We start from the raw sequence: 19964 nt of genomic DNA, 5'->3' as shown, positions 1-19964 counted from the left end.
TATGTGAAGACATCCTAAAAAATATAAAAGCACTTCGTGGGGCCCACATGAGTTTTGGATGCAGTTGAAACTTGGTCTGGCCCCTCATCCAAGTGGGACACACATAATGAGTGGGTTGGATATGTGAATCACATTTAGGCAGGCCCAATATATGACTATGAATGTTTGAAGGAAACCCCTCTCCATTATATTATGTGGTGTGGCCCACATTTAGGCTAATGTTTGTGTTTTCTCTTCATTCATATCTTTTTTATATTATGAACATGTTGGATGACAAATAAACATTACTGTGGGCCCAATGAAGGTATCAATGGTGGAAATCATTATTCTACACTGTTTTGTGTGGCATGGTCCACTTGAATTTTAGATTTATCGAAATTTTGGGATCAACCCACACCATTCATACATTTTTCGAGATCATTTTATAGAATTATTAAAAAAATGAATCATACTCAAAGATTAAATGGACCACAGCTCCTCCCCATACACCATCCAATGGTTGGTGGTTGGTGCTGTGTGGGCCCCACCATGATGTATGTGTTTAATCCATGTTGTCCATCTGTTTTTAAAGATCATCTTATGGCATGAGACCAAAAATGAGGCATATTCCAATTTGAAACGGACCACATTACAAGAAATAGTGTTGGATGAGCGTTAACCATTTAAAACATTATGGGGGCCATAAAAGTTTGGATCCAGATGATTTTTTTATTGTTCCCATTCATCTAGGCCAGTATGACCTAATAAATAGATTGGATGCCAAATAAAGTACGGTGGGCCTTACAAGGATTTTAATGATGGATATCCAATCACTGTTGTTTTTATGTAGTGTGGTCCACCTTATATTTATATACCTTTCATTTTTGGGCCCCACCATGATGTATGTTTTATATCCACACCTTCCATCCATTTGGAGAGATCATTTTAAGGCAATACCCAAAGATAAATCCAAAACTCCAATAGACCCGGCATAGAAAACAATGGGGATAGTGACACCCACTATTAAAAATTTCTAAAGGCCACGAAAGTTTTAGATCAAGTTGATATTTGTGTTTTACCTTATTTCATGTCTTTTTTAACTTTTGAATAGGTTTGGATTTCAAATAAAAATTATGGTGGGCCTTAGGATAGTTTCAATGGTTGGAATCACTCTCCCCACTGTTTTCTGTGATGAGGTCCACTACGTCTTTGTATCCGCCTCATTCTTTGGCTCATGCCCTAAAATAATATCTCAAAATGGATGGACGGTGTGGATACATCACATACATCATATGGAGCCCACATAATTTGGTGACGTCACTTCAGTAGCCAACACGCTACTCAGCCCGTATGTAAGCCGCCCCGGGAGAGTGGGACGCGGATTTCCTGCGAAAGCCTTTCGCGGGAAGTTCCTGCGCAAGGATTCTAGGCGGGACCGTTGCTATGTTTGTGAGAAATCAAAGCCGTCCATCCGTTTTTCTACCTCATTTTAAGACATTTTACCAAAAATGAACAGGATCCAAAACTCAAGTGGAACATAGGAGATGAAACAGTGGGGAAAGGAATGCCTACCGTTGAAACCTTCCAAGGCTCTACCTTGCTGTTTATATTGCATCTGAACCGTTTCTAAGGTCATTTTCACTTAGATAAAGTGAAAAAACCAAAAAAATTATATCGTCAAAAACTTTTATGGACATATAAATATTTCAACGGTGGTCACTAAATCTCCACTGTTTCCTCTCGTGTGGCCCATTTGAGTTTATGATTCTCCTCGATTTTGGTCCCACGTCATAAAATTAGCTTAAAAAACGGATAGAGGGGTTAGATTTCACACAAACAACCAAGTAGGACCACACAGAATCTTGCGCAGGAACTTCCTGCTAAAGTCTTTCGCACGAAATCCACGTCCCCCCCTCTCTCTCTCTCCTTTTCCCTGTTCGCACCCTCTCCCTCCTCTCGCTCTCTTTCTCTCTTCCTCTCTCTCTGATCTCTCCACCCTGTCCTCTCTCTGTCTCTCTCGCATCCTCTCCCTCCTCTCTCTCTCTGTCTCTCTCTTCCTCTCTCTCTGATCTCTCTTGCGGTCCGTTGCCGAACGCCGTACCCACGCACGCCCTCTCTCTCTCTCTGAAGCTCGGTTGAAGGTCATTCACGACAGTGAGGTATCTCTCTCTCTCAATCTCTCTCAATCTCAATATCGATTTAGGGATTTGGGGATTTAGGGCGTGTTTGGGCAGTGGGATTAGAAGGGCTTAGGTGGGATGGAATTGCATCTGGTCCTGTGCCAATTCCACTCCGAAATCGGATTGCGTACTGAGTTACTCAGTACGCTCTTATCGTACTGAGTAAACTCAGTTGGCCCCACCGTGAACGTATGTCGTCTATCCACGCCGTCCATCCGTTTTTCCATATAATTTAAGGCGTTGATCCCAAAATTGAAGAATATCCAAAGATCAAGCATATCATACTACAGGAAACAGTGGGAATAATGATCCACCGTTGAAACCTTGTTAGGCCCCACAGTGATGTTTGTTTGTCATCCAAACTGTTCAAAAACTCTTACAGACATGGATGAAGGGAAAACATAAAAATAAGCTTGATCCAAACTTCTGTGGCCCCCAAGAATTTTTCAACGGTAGATCTTCAATTCACACTGTTTCCTGTGGTGTGGCCCATTTGAGTGTTGGATATACTTTAATTTTGGGCTAGAGCTCTAAAATTATCTCATAAAATGGATGAACTGAGTGGATAAAATACATAAATCATGATGAACCTCACAAAGTTTACTCAGTATGCTAATCGTACTGAGTTACTCAGTACGCAATCCGCTTCCTTCCACTCCATGTTTGGCAGTGGGCCATATGTTCTACTGTGTCAACATGTGCATGAACTAGGTCTCCATTTCTCTTACATTGCGAAATTCACCAAAATGATCCAGAAAAATGGATGAACGGAGTGGATTTCTCACAAACATCACAGTTGGCCCCACATAACATCCTGGCACAGGAACTTCACTTGAAGGGCCTATAATTGGCATATGCAAGCAAAGGCTCGGGTGGGCCCACTATAATTCTAATTTGAATCCAATCCATGTTAGTTAAAAGTACAAAAAAAATTCCCCTCCATCCATTATTTAGGTGGACCAGAAGATTGTAATTAAACAATATAAAGAGCAATGATGCTCCTGTGAAAATTAAGGGGTGACGTCTCTCCCAACTATTTTCTTTTTTGTTGTCCACCTTAATCATAAATTACCATGATTATTTATCCGTGGACCAAACATGAAATTTAATATATAACGGTTGGGATGGATTTCACATAAACATAACAATTAGCCCCTAAAATTTTAGGTGGTTCAAAATTACATTGCTACCCCTTAACTTTTTGTATGTGTCTTATATCCAAACCGTCCATCATATTAACACCTACATTATCATTAGACAAACTAAAAATCTGATGGACCCAATTATAAGGTGGGCCAATCTATAAAAATTAATGTACAACATTCAAAATATTCCAATTCATTTGTTGTTTATCTGATGCTATAATTAACCTATGTTTTTTTTTTTTTTTCATGTTATTTCCATGATGTGATTCATACCTTTGACAGGTTGGATGTTATACACACACCATTTAGACCCCACAAATCTTGAAATTCACTACTTTCTAAAGAAAACAATTAAAGGAGAGCATGTTTGTAATTCCATCCCTCAAAATGCCCCCCTTCACATAAAATTTGTTTCAATTAAAAATACAGATTATCCATAAATTTCCAGGAAACACCCACCCTTCAATTTTGATGGGACCCACCGTTATGTGTTTGCGAGATCATCTCTAATGATTAGATGTATTATCTTAGGATAAGCAAAGAGACAAAAAATAGTCTGACCTCTACCTAAGGTGGGCCCTACCAAAAGAAACACTTTGTAGGATGTCCACCATTGGTTTTTACAGGGCCTACCATGATGATTATAAGAAATCCATTCCAACCATTAGATGATATACCAAAACTTAGGTTCGGATTCAGAAATACAGGCCCATCTATGATTTATGCATGCCACAATAAGAGAAACAATTTGAAGGGTAAGCCTTTCCCTGATCACCGTTCCTAGTGTATGGTAAACCTGAATCATGTATAGAGTTGAGTTTTAGGCCTTTACCATAGTATGTGGTGAAACACTTGGTGGGCAGGGTAGATTTCATATAAACATCATAGTGGGGCCTACAAGAGTCATGAAATCATGTAGATACAAGTTGTGGGAGTCACCACCAATATGCGTATCAAAGTAAGATAGGAACCGTTGATGTTCTGTGGCCCACGATCGATTTCAATCCTAATTCAACTCAAGACTGGAAGATTAAAGGACTTTCAATTTATAAGTTGAGTATATTAGGACGGTTATGAGAATATAACATTGTATCTAAATTCAGTATGTCCACGTGTGTCATTGATAAGTTGGCTCTTTTATGAGTTGGGCACATCAAAGTGGCCCATCACTAATGAATGGATCATATTTATCATATTGAGTGTACTTGCATTCATTGATTAACAACAACAATTAAGTAAAACAATTAAGTTTCCTATTCTTAGAATAACAACAACAATAATACTAATAATAACTAAAAAAAAGAAATCCTCTATTCATTGATTAAAAGAATAAATAAATAAATAAAAAAATCAAAGAATGTTATAATAGGAAAAAAAAAAAAAGAATAAAAAGGACTTAAGAGTCTTTCAATGTGCTTCTTCCACTGTACTTGTAGAATCCATTGATGTACGAGAAGATGGTTGGAGTTGTTGAATAGAGTATGAGGGAATAACGATGAAACCCAATTCCTTATTCTTTCCATAGCGGAAGAACCAAATTCTTATATTAGTATCGTTCCCAAATCCATTTTCCATCACTAGCTTTTTCCATCCTTTTTGCAATACATATTGGTGGACGCTAGACCAATGCTGGAGCTCTATATTATACTGTCGGCCCATCTGATCAACGGCTATAACTATAAACTTTTCTTTTAGATCCATCAGACGTTTTTCTTTACATTTTATCATTGCTGGGATGAGCACCTTCAATGCCTCCTCCGTTTTTAGGAACAAATGGCAAAGGTTCAGCATCACATCGCTGGCTGTGAGAGTCTTATTACATAGGTAGACAAGATCCCCACCGCCCATCTTGAGGTAGACCTGAATCCAAGACCCCATTCTGGAAGTGGTAGGCATGGCTTCTTCCCATAAGAGATTTGTATCTCTCTATTACTTGTCTTGTTTTTTAGGAAGATTTTGAGGGATTGGTGCTTTGCATTTTCCAGCGAAGCGATTCTGGTCAATGTATCAAAATCCAGCTTTGGATCTTTTGAGCTGCTGTCGCTGCAGCTTCCGCCTCTTAATTCTTTTTGAATCTCAGCTTTGCTCTTTTTCCAACATGGAATAAACATTTTCTCTTCTTCTTCTCTTTTTTCATTCTCTTTCCTTTTCATCGACGTATGGCAAGAGAGAGATTTCATAGTCATTCTTGCAAACTGTTGAAAAGAAATATGGAGAGAGAGGAATCAAAGTAAAGAAATAAAAGGAGAGAAGAAGAAGAAGAATGTTTGTGGAAACCGTTACGCAGAGTTTCCTAATAGAAATAAGGAGATGGAATAAAATTAGAAATTAGGAGATACAGAGGGTGGGTGTATCTCTCTGCGCGGGAAGCCAGGAACGCGGTTTTACTGCCAAAGCCTTACGCAGCAAGTAATTGCCAAGGGAAGATAAGTGAGGCCCACCGTGATGTTGGTTAGAAATCTACTCCGTTCATCCGTTTTTTCATATTATTTTAGAACTTTGGACAAAAAATAAGGCAGATCCAAAACCCAAGTAGCCGCATGACAGGAAACAGTGATAGTAAAATGGCTACCGTTGAAACCTCCTTGGTCCATTGTGACAAAGCAAAACTTCTGTGGTACTAAGAATGTTTCAACGGTGGATATACAATCGTCACTGTTTCATGCGGTACAGCCCGCTTGAGTTTTGGATCTATTTCATTTTTAGTCCAACGTTCTAAAATGATCTGGAAAAAACGAATGGATGTATGTAGATTTCTCATAAACACTACGGTGGAACCCACCAAGCTTCCGTTTGCACAAATTCCTTCGAAGGAAATCCGCGTAAAGCCTTTCGCAAGAAGTTACTACGCTGGTATGGTAGGTGGGGCCACCGTGATGTTTGTGAGAAATCCACACCGTTCATTCGTTTTGAGAGCTCATTTTATGATATTATACAAAAAATGAGCTGGATTCAAAATTCAAGTGGTACACAAGAGATGAAACAGTTAGGGTCTAGTGACCACCATTTGAAACATTTGTATGGCTACAAAGTTACGCACCAGCCATATTTCATGTCAACATCCCGGTGGGCTCACAGAGTCCTGAAACCATGTGGCTATAAGTTGTTGGGGTCACCCCCGATCTGCTTCTTACTATGAAAAGTAAGATGAGAGCCGTGGATGATTTGTAGCCCACGATTTGGACAATTCAATCCTAGTTAAATTCACGACTAACAGAAAAAAGGAGTTTTACTTTATATATAAGTAGATTATATTAGTATGCTTATGAGAATATAACCCTGCAGTATCCAAATTCAGTATGTACACGTGTGGCATTGATAAGTTGGTTCTTATCTTTTGTGACTTTGTGACTTGGGCACATTACAGTGGCCCATCACTAATGAACAGTTCATATTTATCACGTGTGCTACTTCGATTCTGAGTTCTCGATTGGGCAACTGAAAATATCTGATTTTTCTAGTCTTTGTCCTATTTTACTTCGACATTGAATCAGAAATACCAGAAATACCATCTAGACTAGAATTGCCTGTGAAGCCTTTCGCAGCAATTTTCTACGATGGGATGTTAGTTGGGGCCCGCTGTGATGTTTGTGAGAAATCCATCCCGTCCTTCCTTTTTTACAGTTCTTATTTGTACGTAAGCCCAAAGATGAGGTAGATCCAATGGGCCTCACGGTGGGAAAAGTTGGGTAGGAAATCCCCACCGTTAAAGCCTCTTGGGTCCACCGTGATGGTTATATGCTATCCATACCCTTCATAAGGTCATTCTTTGTGAGATGAACTGAAAACATAAAAAATATTAGCTTGATTTAAAACTGATGTAGCCTCATTTATATTTTAACGGTGGACGTTCAATCCTCATGGTTTCCTGTCGTGCTACCCACTAAAGTTTTGGATCTTTCTCATTTTTGGGCCTATGTTTAACATAATCTAGAAAAAGGGATGGACGGGGTGGATTTCTCACAAACATCACAATAGGCCACACCTAGCTTGCTGTCGCAGGAAGTTCCTGCCATAGGCTTTCAGAGGTAATCTGCGTCCATCCAATCTTCATGCATTGGCTCCCTGCTACCTGCAAATTTTTGATCGGTTTTGTGAAACATTTTGGTAGCCGTCCATTTTTGTTCCACTGATTGAGTGGTTACTATATCGGATCACCTTGAATTTTGTTCAGTCACCCATCAATGTGACGGCCCACCAATAAGTGCCAGTGACACATACTGTCCCATGCAAAAGGCGGGCCCCACTGTGAAGATTGTTTTTTTTTTCTTCTCCTCAAAATGATAGCTTTTTCTGACTGTTGATCATCTATGTTTGTATTGACCCAACTGTTGATCATCCATTATCACTACATAGGACTGTTGATTACTTGTCATTTTTAGATCGAACCGTTGATCTTACACTATTGTTAGATCTGAGAGATGATCGTCCATATAATGACTCCTCATAATTGATCACACATTACCACTAGATTCAATCACTCCTCTAGTAGATCATGGATAGTAGATCAGACCATCCATGATTTTCACTAGTACCAATTACCTCCAATGCTTCCGCACGTTCTTGATCATTTCTAGAAGTTACACTACATGATCACATTTATAAGAAACTTCCATTTTGGTTGAAGCTTCTTTCTATCTGGTGTTGGGGGAACACGAAAGCATACATAGACGAATCAAGCAAAGTACTCTAATCACAACAACCAAGTCCAATCTCAAACAAACCAAATTTAACATGGAAAAATCCTTGTGGAAAAAGACCACCGCACAAAGCGACAAATATCACTATGAAAGTAGAAATTACAAGAGATAAAGAGATTAACCAATTCGAACAAGCCTTGAATCTTCTCTTACAAGCCTTTGAAAATCCTATGAATGAATTAGAAAGCTCTTAGATATCTCCTAATCCCAATTACACCCATATTTATAACATCTCTTTACCATAGATACATAACTCTGCGTAACTCTACTTGATAATTTGATGACAGCTTCGATGGGACTTCAATGGCATCAACAAACCGTCGATGACATCAAATTCACTTCGATGACATTGAACTAACAGCCAAAATGTTCCAGCCACATTGTTAAAATGGTTTAATCGAGCTTAATATGCACCCAACATTAAAATCTTTTTAGTAGTCCACCTCATGTGCTCGAATGAGATTTTGGTCCATGGGCAAAGACTATGGTTAGCAGAAAGATTTGGGTCAAAGTGCAAGATAGGTAAGATTGTAAACTTTTGATGATGTAAGGTACACTTGAAATTTGTAGAGGTGTGGAGCACTATACTAATACTTTTATGTGAATACCTTGAATTCTTATAATGAGTCCCATTAAAGGGAGGAGAGGCTAAACAAGTAGGGACCCATTCACCCCAAGACAGAGAGGAAAGGGAAAAATATAAGAAAAGTGAAGTCAATTTAGGTAGATGGTCTCGTTTCAACACTTGAGGTCTTGGTATTGATCCCTAGCAGGGGTGGCTAACATGGAGTGTGTGTCCTGACATGGGTGTGTGTACTAACAAGCTAACCCAAAAAAATAATAAAAAATAAAATAAAATAAAAATAAAAATTAGGTAGATGGTTTTTTTTTTAATTTTTACTACACATGCACTTACACCCCACACATTCATGCACTCACATGGGTCAAAACAAACATAGATGATCAACGGTCAGAAAAAGCCATCATTTTGAGAAGAGGAAAAAAAAAGAAGCAATCTTCACAGTGGGGCCCGCCTTTTGCATGGGACAGTATGTGTCACTGGTACTTATTGGTGGGCCGTCACATTGATGGGTGATTGAACAAAATTCAAGGTGATCCGATATAGTAGTCACTCGATCAGTGGAACAAAAATGGACGGCTACCAAAATGTTTCACAAAACCGATCAAAAATCTGCAGGCAGCAGGGAGCCAATGCATGAAGATTGGATGGACGCAGATTGCCTCTGAAAGCCTATGGTGAACTTCCTGCGACAGCAAGCTAGGAGTGGCCCACTTTGTGAGAAATCGACCCCGTCCATCCCTTTTTCTAGATTATGTTAAAACATAGGCCCAAAAATGAGAAAGATCCAAAACTTAAGTGGGTAGCACGACAGGAAACCGTGAGGATTCAACATCCACCGTTAAAATATAAATGAGGCTACATCAGTTTTAAATCAAGCTAATATTTTTTATGTTTTCAGTTCATCCCAGAAAGAATGACCTTATGAAGGGTATGGATAGCATATAACCATCACGGTGGACCCCACGAGGTTTTAACGATGGGGATTTCCTACCCAACTTTTCCCACCGTGAGGCCTATTGGATCTGCCTCATCTTTGGGCTTACGTACAAATAAGAGCTATAAAAAAGGATGGACGGGATGGGTTCTCACAAACATCACGGTGGGTCCCAACTAACATCCCATCGTAGAAAATTGCTGCGAAAGGCTGTCTAGATGGTATTTCCGATATTTCCGATTCAATGTTGAAGTAAAATAGGACAAAGACTAGAAAATCAGATACTTTCAGTTGCCCAATCGAGAACTCAGAATCGAAGTAGCACACGTGATAAATATGAACTGTTCATTAGTGATGGGCCACTGTAATGTGCCCGAGTCACAAAAGAAAAGAGCCAACTTATCAATGCCACACGTGTACATACTGAATTTGGATACTGCAGAGTTATATTCTCATAAGCATACTAATATAATCTACTTATATATAAAGTAAAACTCTATTTTTCTTTTAGTCGTGAATTTAACTAGGATTGAATCGTCCAAATCATGGGCTACAAATCATCAACGGCTCTCATCTTACTTTTCATAGTAAGATGCAGATTGGTGGTGACCCCAACAACTTGTAGCCACATGGTTTCAGGACTCTGTGGGCCCACCGGGATGTTTACATGAAATGTGGCTGGTGCGTAACTTTGTAGCCATACAAATGTTTCAAACGGTGGTCATTGGACCCTAACTGTTTCATCTCTTGTGTACTACTTGAATTTTGAATCCAGCTCATTTTTTGTATAATATCATAAAATGAGCTCTCAAAACGGATGAACAGTATGGATTTCTCACAAACATCACGGTGGCCCCACCCACCATACCAGTGCAGTAACTTCTTGCGAAAGGCTTTACGTGGATTTCCTTCAAAGTAATTTGTGCGAACGGAAGCTTGGTGGGGTCCACCGTAGTGTTTACGAGAAATCCACGTACGTCCATTCATTTTTTCCAGATCATTTTAGAACGTTGGACTAAAAATGAAATAGATCCAAAACTCAAGTGGGCTGTACCGCATGAAACAGTGACGATTGTATATCCACCGTTGAAACATTCTTAGTACCACAGAAGTTTTGCTTTGTCGCAATGGACCAAGGAGGTTTCAGCGATAGCCATTTTACTATCACTATTTCCTGTCGTGCGGCTACTTGAGTTTTGTATCTGCCTTATTTTTTGTCCAAAGTTCTAAAATAATATGAAAAAACGGATGAACGGAGTAGATTTCTAACCAACATCACGGTGGGCCCCACTTATCTTCCCTTGGCAATTACTTGCTGCGTAAGGCTTTGGCAGTAAAACCGCGTTCTCGGCTTCCCGCGCAGGGAGATACACACACCCTCCGCATCTCCTAATTTCTAATTTTATTCCATCTCCTTATTTCTATTAGGAAACTCTGTAGAACGGTTTCCACAAACGTTCTTCTTCTTCTCTCCTTTTATTTCTTTACTTTGATTCCTCTCTCTCTATATTTCTTTTCAACAGTTTTCAAGATTGGCCATGAAATCTCTCTCTTGCCATAGGTCGATGAAAAGGAAAGAGAATGAAAAAGGAGAGGAAGAAGAGAAAATGTTTATTCCATGTTGGAAAAAGAGCAAAGCTGAGATTCAAGAAGAATTAAGAGGCGGAAGCTGCAGCGACAGCAGCTCAAAAGATCCAAAGCTGGATTTTGATACATTGACCAGAATCGCTTCGTTGGAAAATGCAAAGCACCAATCCCTCAAAATCTTCCTCAAAAACAAGACAAATAATAGAGAGATACAAATCTCTTGTGGGAAGAAGCCATGCCTACCACTTCCAGAATGGGGGTCTTGGATTCAGGTCTACCTCAAGATGGGCGGTGGGGATCTTGTCTACCTATGTAATAAGACTCTCACAGCCAGCGATGTGATGCCGAACCTTTGCCGTTTGTTCCTGAAAACGAAGGAGGCGTTGAAGGTGCTCATCCCAGCAATGACAAAATGTGAAGAAAAACGTCTGATGGATCCGAAAGAAAAGTTTATAGTTATAGCCGTTGATCAGATGGGCCGACAGTATAATATAGAGCTCCAGTATTGGTCTAGCGTCCACCAATATGTATTCCAAAAAGGATGGAAAAAGCTAGTGATGGAAAATGGATTTGGAAACGATACTAATATAAGAATTTGGTTCTTCCGCTATGGAAAAAATAAGGAATTGGGTTTCATCGTCATTCCCTCATACTCTATTCAACAACTCCAACCATCTTCTCGTACATCAACGGATTCTACAAGTACAGTGGAAGAAGCACATTGAAAGACTCTTAAGTCTTTTTTATTTTATTTTTTTCTATTATAACATTCTTTGATTTTTTTTTATTCTTTTAATCAATGAATAGAGGATTTTTATTTTTTTTAGTTATTATTAGTATTATTGTTGTTGTTATTCTAAGAATAGGAAACTTAATTGTTTTACTTAATTGTTGTTGTTAATCAATGAATGCAAGTACACTCAATATGATAAATATGATCCATTCATTAGTGATGGGCCACTTTGATGTGCCCAACTCACAAAAGAGCCAACTTATCAATGACACACATGTACATACTGAATTTAGATACAATGTTATATTCTCATAACCGTCCTAATATACTCAACTTATAAACTGAAATTCCCTTAATCTTCCAGTCTTGAGTTGAATTAGGATTGAAATCAATCGTGGGCCACAGAACATTAACGGTTCTTATCTTACTTTGATACGCATATTGGTGGTGACTCCCACAACTTGTATCTACATGATTTCATGACTATTGTAAGCCCCACTATGATGTTTATATGAAATCTACCCTGCCCACCAAGTGCTTCACCACTTATTATGGTAAAGGCCCAAAACTCAACTCTATACATGATTCAGGTTTACTATCCACTAGGAATGGTGATCAGGGAAAGGCTTACCCTCCAAATTGTTTCCCTTATTGTGGCATGCATAAATCATAGATGGGCCTGTATTTCTGGATCCGAACCTAAATTTTGGTGTATCATCTAATGGTTGGAGTGGATTTCTTATAATCATCACGGTAGGCCCAGTAAAAACCAGTGGTGGACATCCTACAAAGTGTTTCTTTTGGTAGGGCCCACCTTAGGTAGAGGTCAGACTATTTTTTGTCTCTTTGCTTATCCTAAGATGACACATCTAATCATTAGAGATGATCTCGCATACACATAACAGTGGGTCCCATCAAAACTGAAGGGTGGGCGTTTCCTGGAAATTTGTGAATAATCTGTACTTTTACTTGAAACAAATTTTATGTGAAGGGGGGCATTTTGAGGGATGGAATTACAAACATGCTCTCCTTTAATTGTTTTCTTTAGAAAGTAGTGAATTTCAAGATTTGTGGGGTCTAAATGGTGTGTGTATAACATCCAACCTGTCAAAGGTATGAATCACATCATGGAAATAATATGAAAAAAATAAATAAATAAATAGGTTAATTACAGCATTAGATAAACAACAAATGAATTGGAATATTTTGAATGTTGTACATTAATTTTTATAGATTGGCCCACCTTATAATTGCTAATTGTTATGTTTATGTGAAATCCATCCCAACCGTTATATATTAAATTTCATGTTTGGTCCACGTATAAATAATCATGGTAATTTATGATTAAGGTGGCCAGCACTAAAGAAAATAGTTGGGAGAGACATCACCCCTTAATTCTCATAGGAGCATCATTGCCCTTCATATTGTTTAATTACAATCTTCTGGTCCACCTGAATAATGGATGGAGGGATTTTTTTTGTACTTTTAACTAACAGGGATTGGATTCAAATTAGAAATTTAGAATTATCGTGGGCCCACCCGAGCCTTTGCTTGCATATGCCAATTATAGAAAAAGCTACGGTAAAAGCCCTTCAAGTGAAGTTCGTGTGCCAGGATGTTATGTGGGACCAACCGTGATGTTTGTGAGAAATCCACTCCATTCATCCATTTTTCTGGATCATTTTAGGTCAAGAGACTAAATATCAGATGGATTCGAAACTCAAGGCGACTATAAGAGAGGAAACAGTTGGCAACAAAAGTTCCATGTGAGTCTTAAGTTTTTGTGTTTTCAATTCATCCCAGTGGGAATGACCTTATAAATGGTTTGGATGGTATATAAATGTCAAGTCAGAACTCAAAAATGTTTCAACGGTTGGTAACTTTTTTTGAGTTTTTCCTCTCATATGGCCCCTTGAATTTTGGATCCACCTTACTTTTAGTCTCATGTTCTAAAATGATCTGGAAAGATGGACGGACAGAGTGGATTTCTCACAAACACAAATGTTGGCTCCACCTAGCATCCCATGTTAGGAACCTCCGGTAAAAGGCTTTAGCTGGAAATCCGTCTACCTAATGCTTCTCAATGTATCCATAGTTACACTGTCATTCTGTTTTTTCAGTTTATTTTAGTGCATTGGGTGCATAATAAAGCATATAAAAATAAATTTCAGGTGGACTACGCCATAAAAAATAGTTATTATTAACAATTAAAAACTTTTGTAGCTTATAAAAGCTTTCGGTCAATCTTCATTCATGTCCATGTGACCTTATTAACAGATTGGATAGTCGATAAAAATTGTTGTTGAATTAAGTTATTTTTTAATAGTGGCGTTCGACTATCACTTATTCTTGTAGTGTGGTCCACCTGAAATTTTTATCTACTTCAGTTTTGAATCATGCGCTTAAATTAAGAATGGACGACCTGGATATAAAATGCATACATAGTAGAGGTGGGCCTGAGATAAGTGCCCTGCCCACATCATGGGAAATCTATACTGTTCTTTTGTTTGGAGAGCTCATTTTAGGACATGAGACTAAAAATGAGGTGGATTAAACTCGTGTAAGCCCTATGAGAGGAAAAACTAAGAAAGAGTTATTGAAACTTGGTGGCCAAATAAATGTTTCAAACGGTGGTCAATGAATCCCAACCATTTCCTGTCATGTGGCATACTTGAGTTTTGGATCCACCTCATTTTTAGAGCATGTCCTAAAATGAGCTATCAAAACGGATGAACGGTGTGGATTTCTCACAAACATCACGGTGGGCCCACCTAGCATACCATCGTGGGAATTACTGCGAGAGGCTTTAGCAGAAAATCTGCGGCAGCCAAGTCGTGCTGGACGCGGATTTCTTTAGCAGTGAGTTCGTGCGACCGGACGTTTGGTGGGGTCCACTTGGTGTTGATGCGAAATCCACCACGTCTGCCCTTTTTTTTCGGATTATTTTAGAACGTTAGACCAAAAATGAAACAAATCCAAAACTCAAGGGAAACAGGGACGATTGGATATCCACCATTGAAACATTCATAGGAACACATAAATTTTGCTTTGTCGCAGTGGACCAAGGAGGTTTCAACGGTAGCTATTTTACTACCACTGTTTAGGTTATAAGTATAGGTTTAGGTTATAAGAATAGGTTTAGGTTATAAGTATAGGTTTAGGTTTAGATTTTATGTTTAGGTTAAAGTTATAGGTTTAGGTTTAGGTTATAGGTTAAGGTTTAGAGAATTGAGTTTAGGTTATAGGTTTTGGGATTTGAGAATAGGTTTTAGGTTAAGGCTATAAGTTTAGGTTTAGGAAATCGGGTTCGGGATCGGGTTTAGGTTTAGGTTTAGGTTATAGGTTTAGGTTATAAGTGTAGGTTTAGGTTTAGGTTTTAGGTTTAGGTTTAGGCTTAGGTTATAAGTGTAGGTTATAGGTTTAGGTTTAGGGAATTGAGTTTAGGTTATAGGTTAGAGGTTAAGGTTATAAGTTTATAGGTTTAGGTTTAGGTTTAGGTTAAGGTTATAGGTTTAGGTTATAAGTGTAGGTTTAGGTTTAGGTTATAGGTTTAGGTTTAGGTTAGGTTATAGGTTAAGGTTTAGAGAATTGAGTTTAGGTCATAGGTCATAGGTTTAGGTTTAGGTTATAGGTTATAGGTTTAGGTTATAGGTTATAAGTTTATAGGTTTAGGTTTAGGTTAAGGTTATAGGTTATAAGTTTAAGTTAAGGTTAATGCTATAGGTTATAGGTTTAAGTTTAGGTTAAGGTTATAGTTTTAAGTTATAGGTTATAAGTTTAGGTTTAGGTTAAGATTAATGCTATAGGTTATAGGTTTAGGTTAAGGTTATAGGTTTAGGTTTAGGTTAAGGTTTAGGACATAAGCTAAAGAATGAGGTAGATCCAAAGCTCAAGTGGACCTCAAAACTAATTGGGGCCACAAAGGTTTTCAATCGAGCTACATAAACACGGGCATGTTCAAATGGTCAGGCCACTTCAATGCTGTCCATAGGAAATGAACAGCTTCATTATGGTCATAACAGCGGTTCCCAACTTCCAGGGACCCCCGCTCAACATCCGGATAGCTCCGACGTACATCCGGGTCTGCTCTATCAATTATGAGCTAATACATAGACACGGGTCTGTCCAAATGGCCAGGCCACTTCAATGCTTTCCATAAGAAATGAACAACTTCATCATGGTCATAACAGCAGTTCGCACCTTTCAGGGACCCCCGCTCAACATCCGAATAGCTCCGACGTACATTCAGGTCTACTCCATCAATTATGAGCTAATACATAAACACGGGCCCGTCCAAATGGCTAGTCCACTCCAATGTTGTCCATAGGAAATGAACAGCTTCATCATGGTCATAACAGTAGTTCTCACCTTACAGGGACCCCCGCTCAACATCCGAATAGCTCCAACGCACATCCGCGTCTACTCCATCAATTCTAAGCTAATACAATTAAATCTTAAATTAGTTACCCATCCAAGGTTGGATAGATTGTAATACTTTCATATTCTCATTTAAACGTCCACGCCGAAAATCCGGCAGCATCTCCCCATGCCTCTCTAGATAAGTTGATCTTACGTTACATTCCGATGCCAAATATCTAAAACAATGTAAAGATATTTGGCATTGGATACAGAACGGAAAAAACATATCTAGAGAGAAACGAGGAGATGGACCGTAGATCAGGCATGAACATTTAAATAAGTTATATGAAAGCATACTATCCATCTAACCTTGAACTGTCCAAAATGAGACAATTTGAGTGATTTCTATGCCACCAAAAACACACCATATCTATGTATGGCCCCATTGAAATCTTCAAACGGGCAACTAATTATCTAACTTACAAATCACAATTATAAGTCACAACCATAAACTAACTAATCACAATAATAATTTAAGACAAAAACATTAATAGAGCGTGGCCCATTGACACCCCCACATACGCAAGTTCAATGATCAAATATGAATATTTACAACCCAATGACATATATGATTGTCTATATTTACCAGTCAACACATAACCTTCCCAAAACAGCATTTGATAATGTAGACCATCAAAAAAAGATATTTGATTTCTAAGCATCATTCTACAATACATATAAATCAATATGATCGTAACCATCCATAAAAGCATTCCAAATTTTACTGTAACAAGAAAACATTTTATAGTCTATCTTACAAAAAATTTAACTAAGATTCTATAGAATCATAAACAATCCATGACAGGCCCTAACCATCAATGCATGTCTGAGAGCTTAGGCCATCCTTTTTAGTCACAGAGAAATATAGTAGTGAATCGTAATTTTACACTGATAAATGCCTATGTATTGTCAGTTTTGAACAGAACTTTGGCTTCCCACGCAGAGAGATCCACCCTCCCTCCGTATCTCCTTATTTCTAATTTTCTTCTCTCCCCTTATTTCTATTAGGAAACTCTGCGGAACGGTTTTCACAAACGTTCTTCTCTCTGCCTCTCCATTTATTTCTTTACATTGCTTCCTCTCTCTCTCTCTCTACATTTCTTTCCAACCGTTTTCAAGAATGGCCATGAAATCTCTCTCTTGCCAAACGTCGATGAAAAGGAAAGAGAATGAAAAAGGAGAAAAAGAAGAGAAAATGTTTATTCCATGTAGGAAAAAGAGCAAAGCTGAGATTCAAGAAGAATTGAGAGGCGGAAGCTGCAGCGGCAGCAACTCAAAAGCTCCAAAGCCGGATTTTGATGCTTTAACCAGAATCGCTTCGCTGGAAAATGCAAAGCACCAATCCCTCAAAATCCTCCTCAACAAAAAGACAAATAATAGAGAGATGCAAATCTCTTGTGAGAAGAGGCCATGTCTGCCACTCCCAGAATAGGGGTCTTGGATTCAGGTCTACCTCAAGATGGGCGGTGGGGATCTTATCTACCTATGTAATAAGACTCTCACCACCAGCGATGTGATGTCGAACCTTTGCCCTTTGTTCCTAAAAAAGGAGTCATTGAAGGTGCTCATCCCAGCAATGACAAAAATTGAAGAAGAACGTCTGATGGATCCGAAAGAAAAGTTTAGAGTTATTGCCGTTGATCAGATGGGCCGACAGCATAATATAAAGCTCCAGCATTGGTCTAGCCTCCACCAATATGTATTCCAAAAAGGATGGAAAAAGCTGGTGATAGTAAATGGATTTGTGGCGGATACTAATATAAGAATTTGGTTCTTCCGCTATGGAAAGAATAAGGGCCCGTTTGGCCGGGTGGATTGGAAGGGATTGAATGGAATTAGGGTGGATGGCATGGATTTCAAGGTAATGATGGTGTTGTCAGGGGATTGTCTTTAGATCCCATGGGATTGCTATATGGAGTCTGTTTGGCACGCCCGGCCAATCCCGGGATTAAACCTTTCCATCCCTTCCAATCTCTCGAACCAAACACGTTCCAGGCATATTTGAACGGATTAGGGTGGATTGGATGGGATTTAAAGGCAATGATGGTGTTGTCAATGGATTGTCTTAAGATCCATGGGATTGCTATATCCGGGGATCAGATCACCCCGTCTGTTTGGCACATCCGGCCAATCCCGGGATTTAACTTCCAATCCCTTCCAATCCGCCCGGCCAAACGGGCCTTAAGGAATTGGGTTTCATCGTCACTCCCTCGCACTCTATTCAACAACTCCAACCATCTTATCATACATCAACGGTTTCTACAAGTACGGTGGAAGAAGCACATTGAAAGAGTCGAGTCTTTTTTATTCCTTTTTTTTTTTTCTATTACAACATTCTTTGATATTTTATTTTTTATTCTTTTAATCAATGAATGGAGAATGGTTTTTTTTTTTGGTTATTATTAGCCTGTTTAGGAGCTTGGTTTTGAAACCCCTAGATTTGAAATACTCTTATTGTGTTTGGCAGCCTTGATTGGAAATCAACTTAAATACAAAAGTAGCCATGCATGGTATATTTACATGGGCTTGAATTTAATTACTGTATCAACTTTAATATATTTAATTACTGAACGGATGTAATGTTTGACACAATGGTTGTAATAAGCCTGCTGAAATATATGATTTGCCTGAAAATGATAAAATTTCAAGTCTCGAATGGGCCACAAGTACAAAATCATGTCCGAGTGACTAACCAATGATTTTTAACCATTTATATACATGGAAAATGATTGAAGGGTGTTGATCATCATATTAAAGTAATTATTGTGATGCAATTGATAATCTAATTGTTTTGGGACATCATTAGTGGGTCACGTGCCTAATAGAATAATAGTCCGGTGATATACATATATTACACATACAACTCTTGGAAGGATTTTAGATATAATTCAAGCTCTCAATGTGGATTTCATAATATTGTTGTTGTTATCCCAGCAATGACGAAAAAGGAAGAGGAATTGATGATGAATAGCAATTACGGGATCAAAGTCATAGGCATCGATCAAATGGGCCGATGGTATAATCTAATATTCACTTATTGGCCCAGTGTCAACCAATATGTATTCATCAAAGATTGGAAGAAGTTAGTGATGAAAAATGGACTGAATGTGGGTAGTAATGTAAGGATATGGTTCTTCTGCTATGGAAATAATAATGAGTTGGGTTTCATCATTTTTTGTCCACATATTACTTTAGAGGCAAAAACATCTTCTTCCTCCATCAAGGAGAAAGAACAAGGAGTTTGATTTAAGATCTAGATAATTATTTCTTTTTTATCTTTCATTTTTTATAGGATTTTTTTAATTAATTAATAAATGATGGTTTTTAGAAATTTATTTATTTATTTTTATTATTATTATTATCATATTGCATATAGACATGGTTGATGATGAATACCAAAACAGGAAATTCTGTTTATGTTTCTTTTATAAGGACACCATCTTTACAAGGTATGCTCTTCTGGTAATGGTATAACCACCACAATATGCGGTGGTACCGTGCTGCTGTGGGGCTCACGCAAACTGTCGTATCGATCCACACCGTTCATTGTGTTTTATTGGTCGTGCATGCCTTCCAAACTCTTCTTTGTTGTGTGGTACACCTGAGTTTCTGTTCAGGGCTGATTGTAGGGCGCACAATAGCTAGCCCGGTACCACACGAGCGCACCTCCTTTTTCAAAAGCTGAGTTCTTTTCCTCTTTTTTT

At 38.5% G+C, this 19964-nt stretch overlaps 1 protein-coding gene across 2 annotated transcripts; it reads left to right on the top strand.

The window, feature by feature from the left end:
• Nucleotides 1-1924: 1924 nt before the first annotated feature.
• LOC131246349 (putative B3 domain-containing protein At3g49610) lies at nucleotides 1925-19864 on the top strand. Of its 2 annotated transcripts, none has more exons than XR_009171329.1 (2): nucleotides 1925-2138; nucleotides 19195-19864. XR_009171329.1 is itself a non-coding variant. In XM_058246391.1 (2 exons), the coding sequence occupies exon 2, from the start codon at nucleotides 11060-11062 to the stop codon at nucleotides 11831-11833; it is 774 nt and encodes a 257-aa protein (XP_058102374.1). In that variant the 5' UTR covers nucleotides 1925-2138; nucleotides 11045-11059; the 3' UTR covers nucleotides 11834-12909. The 2 variants fall into 2 exon arrangements, 1 of the variants encoding a protein (XP_058102374.1); XM_058246391.1 differs by lacking the exon at nucleotides 19195-19864 and adding an exon at nucleotides 11045-12909.
• The last annotated feature ends 100 nt before the right edge of the window (nucleotides 19865-19964 follow it).

Source organism: Magnolia sinica, chromosome 5 (assembly GCF_029962835.1).
Source record: "Magnolia sinica isolate HGM2019 chromosome 5, MsV1, whole genome shotgun sequence".
Taxonomy (NCBI): Eukaryota; Viridiplantae; Streptophyta; class Magnoliopsida; order Magnoliales; family Magnoliaceae; genus Magnolia; species Magnolia sinica.
This window is presented reverse-complemented; position numbering and strand designations above follow the sequence as displayed.

Bases quoted from the DNA above. Each gene is read 5' to 3' on its own strand.
- LOC131246349 (XM_058246391.1), top strand. From the start codon at position 11,060: ATGAAATCTCTCTCTTGCCATAGGTCGATGAAAAGGAAAGAGAATGAA.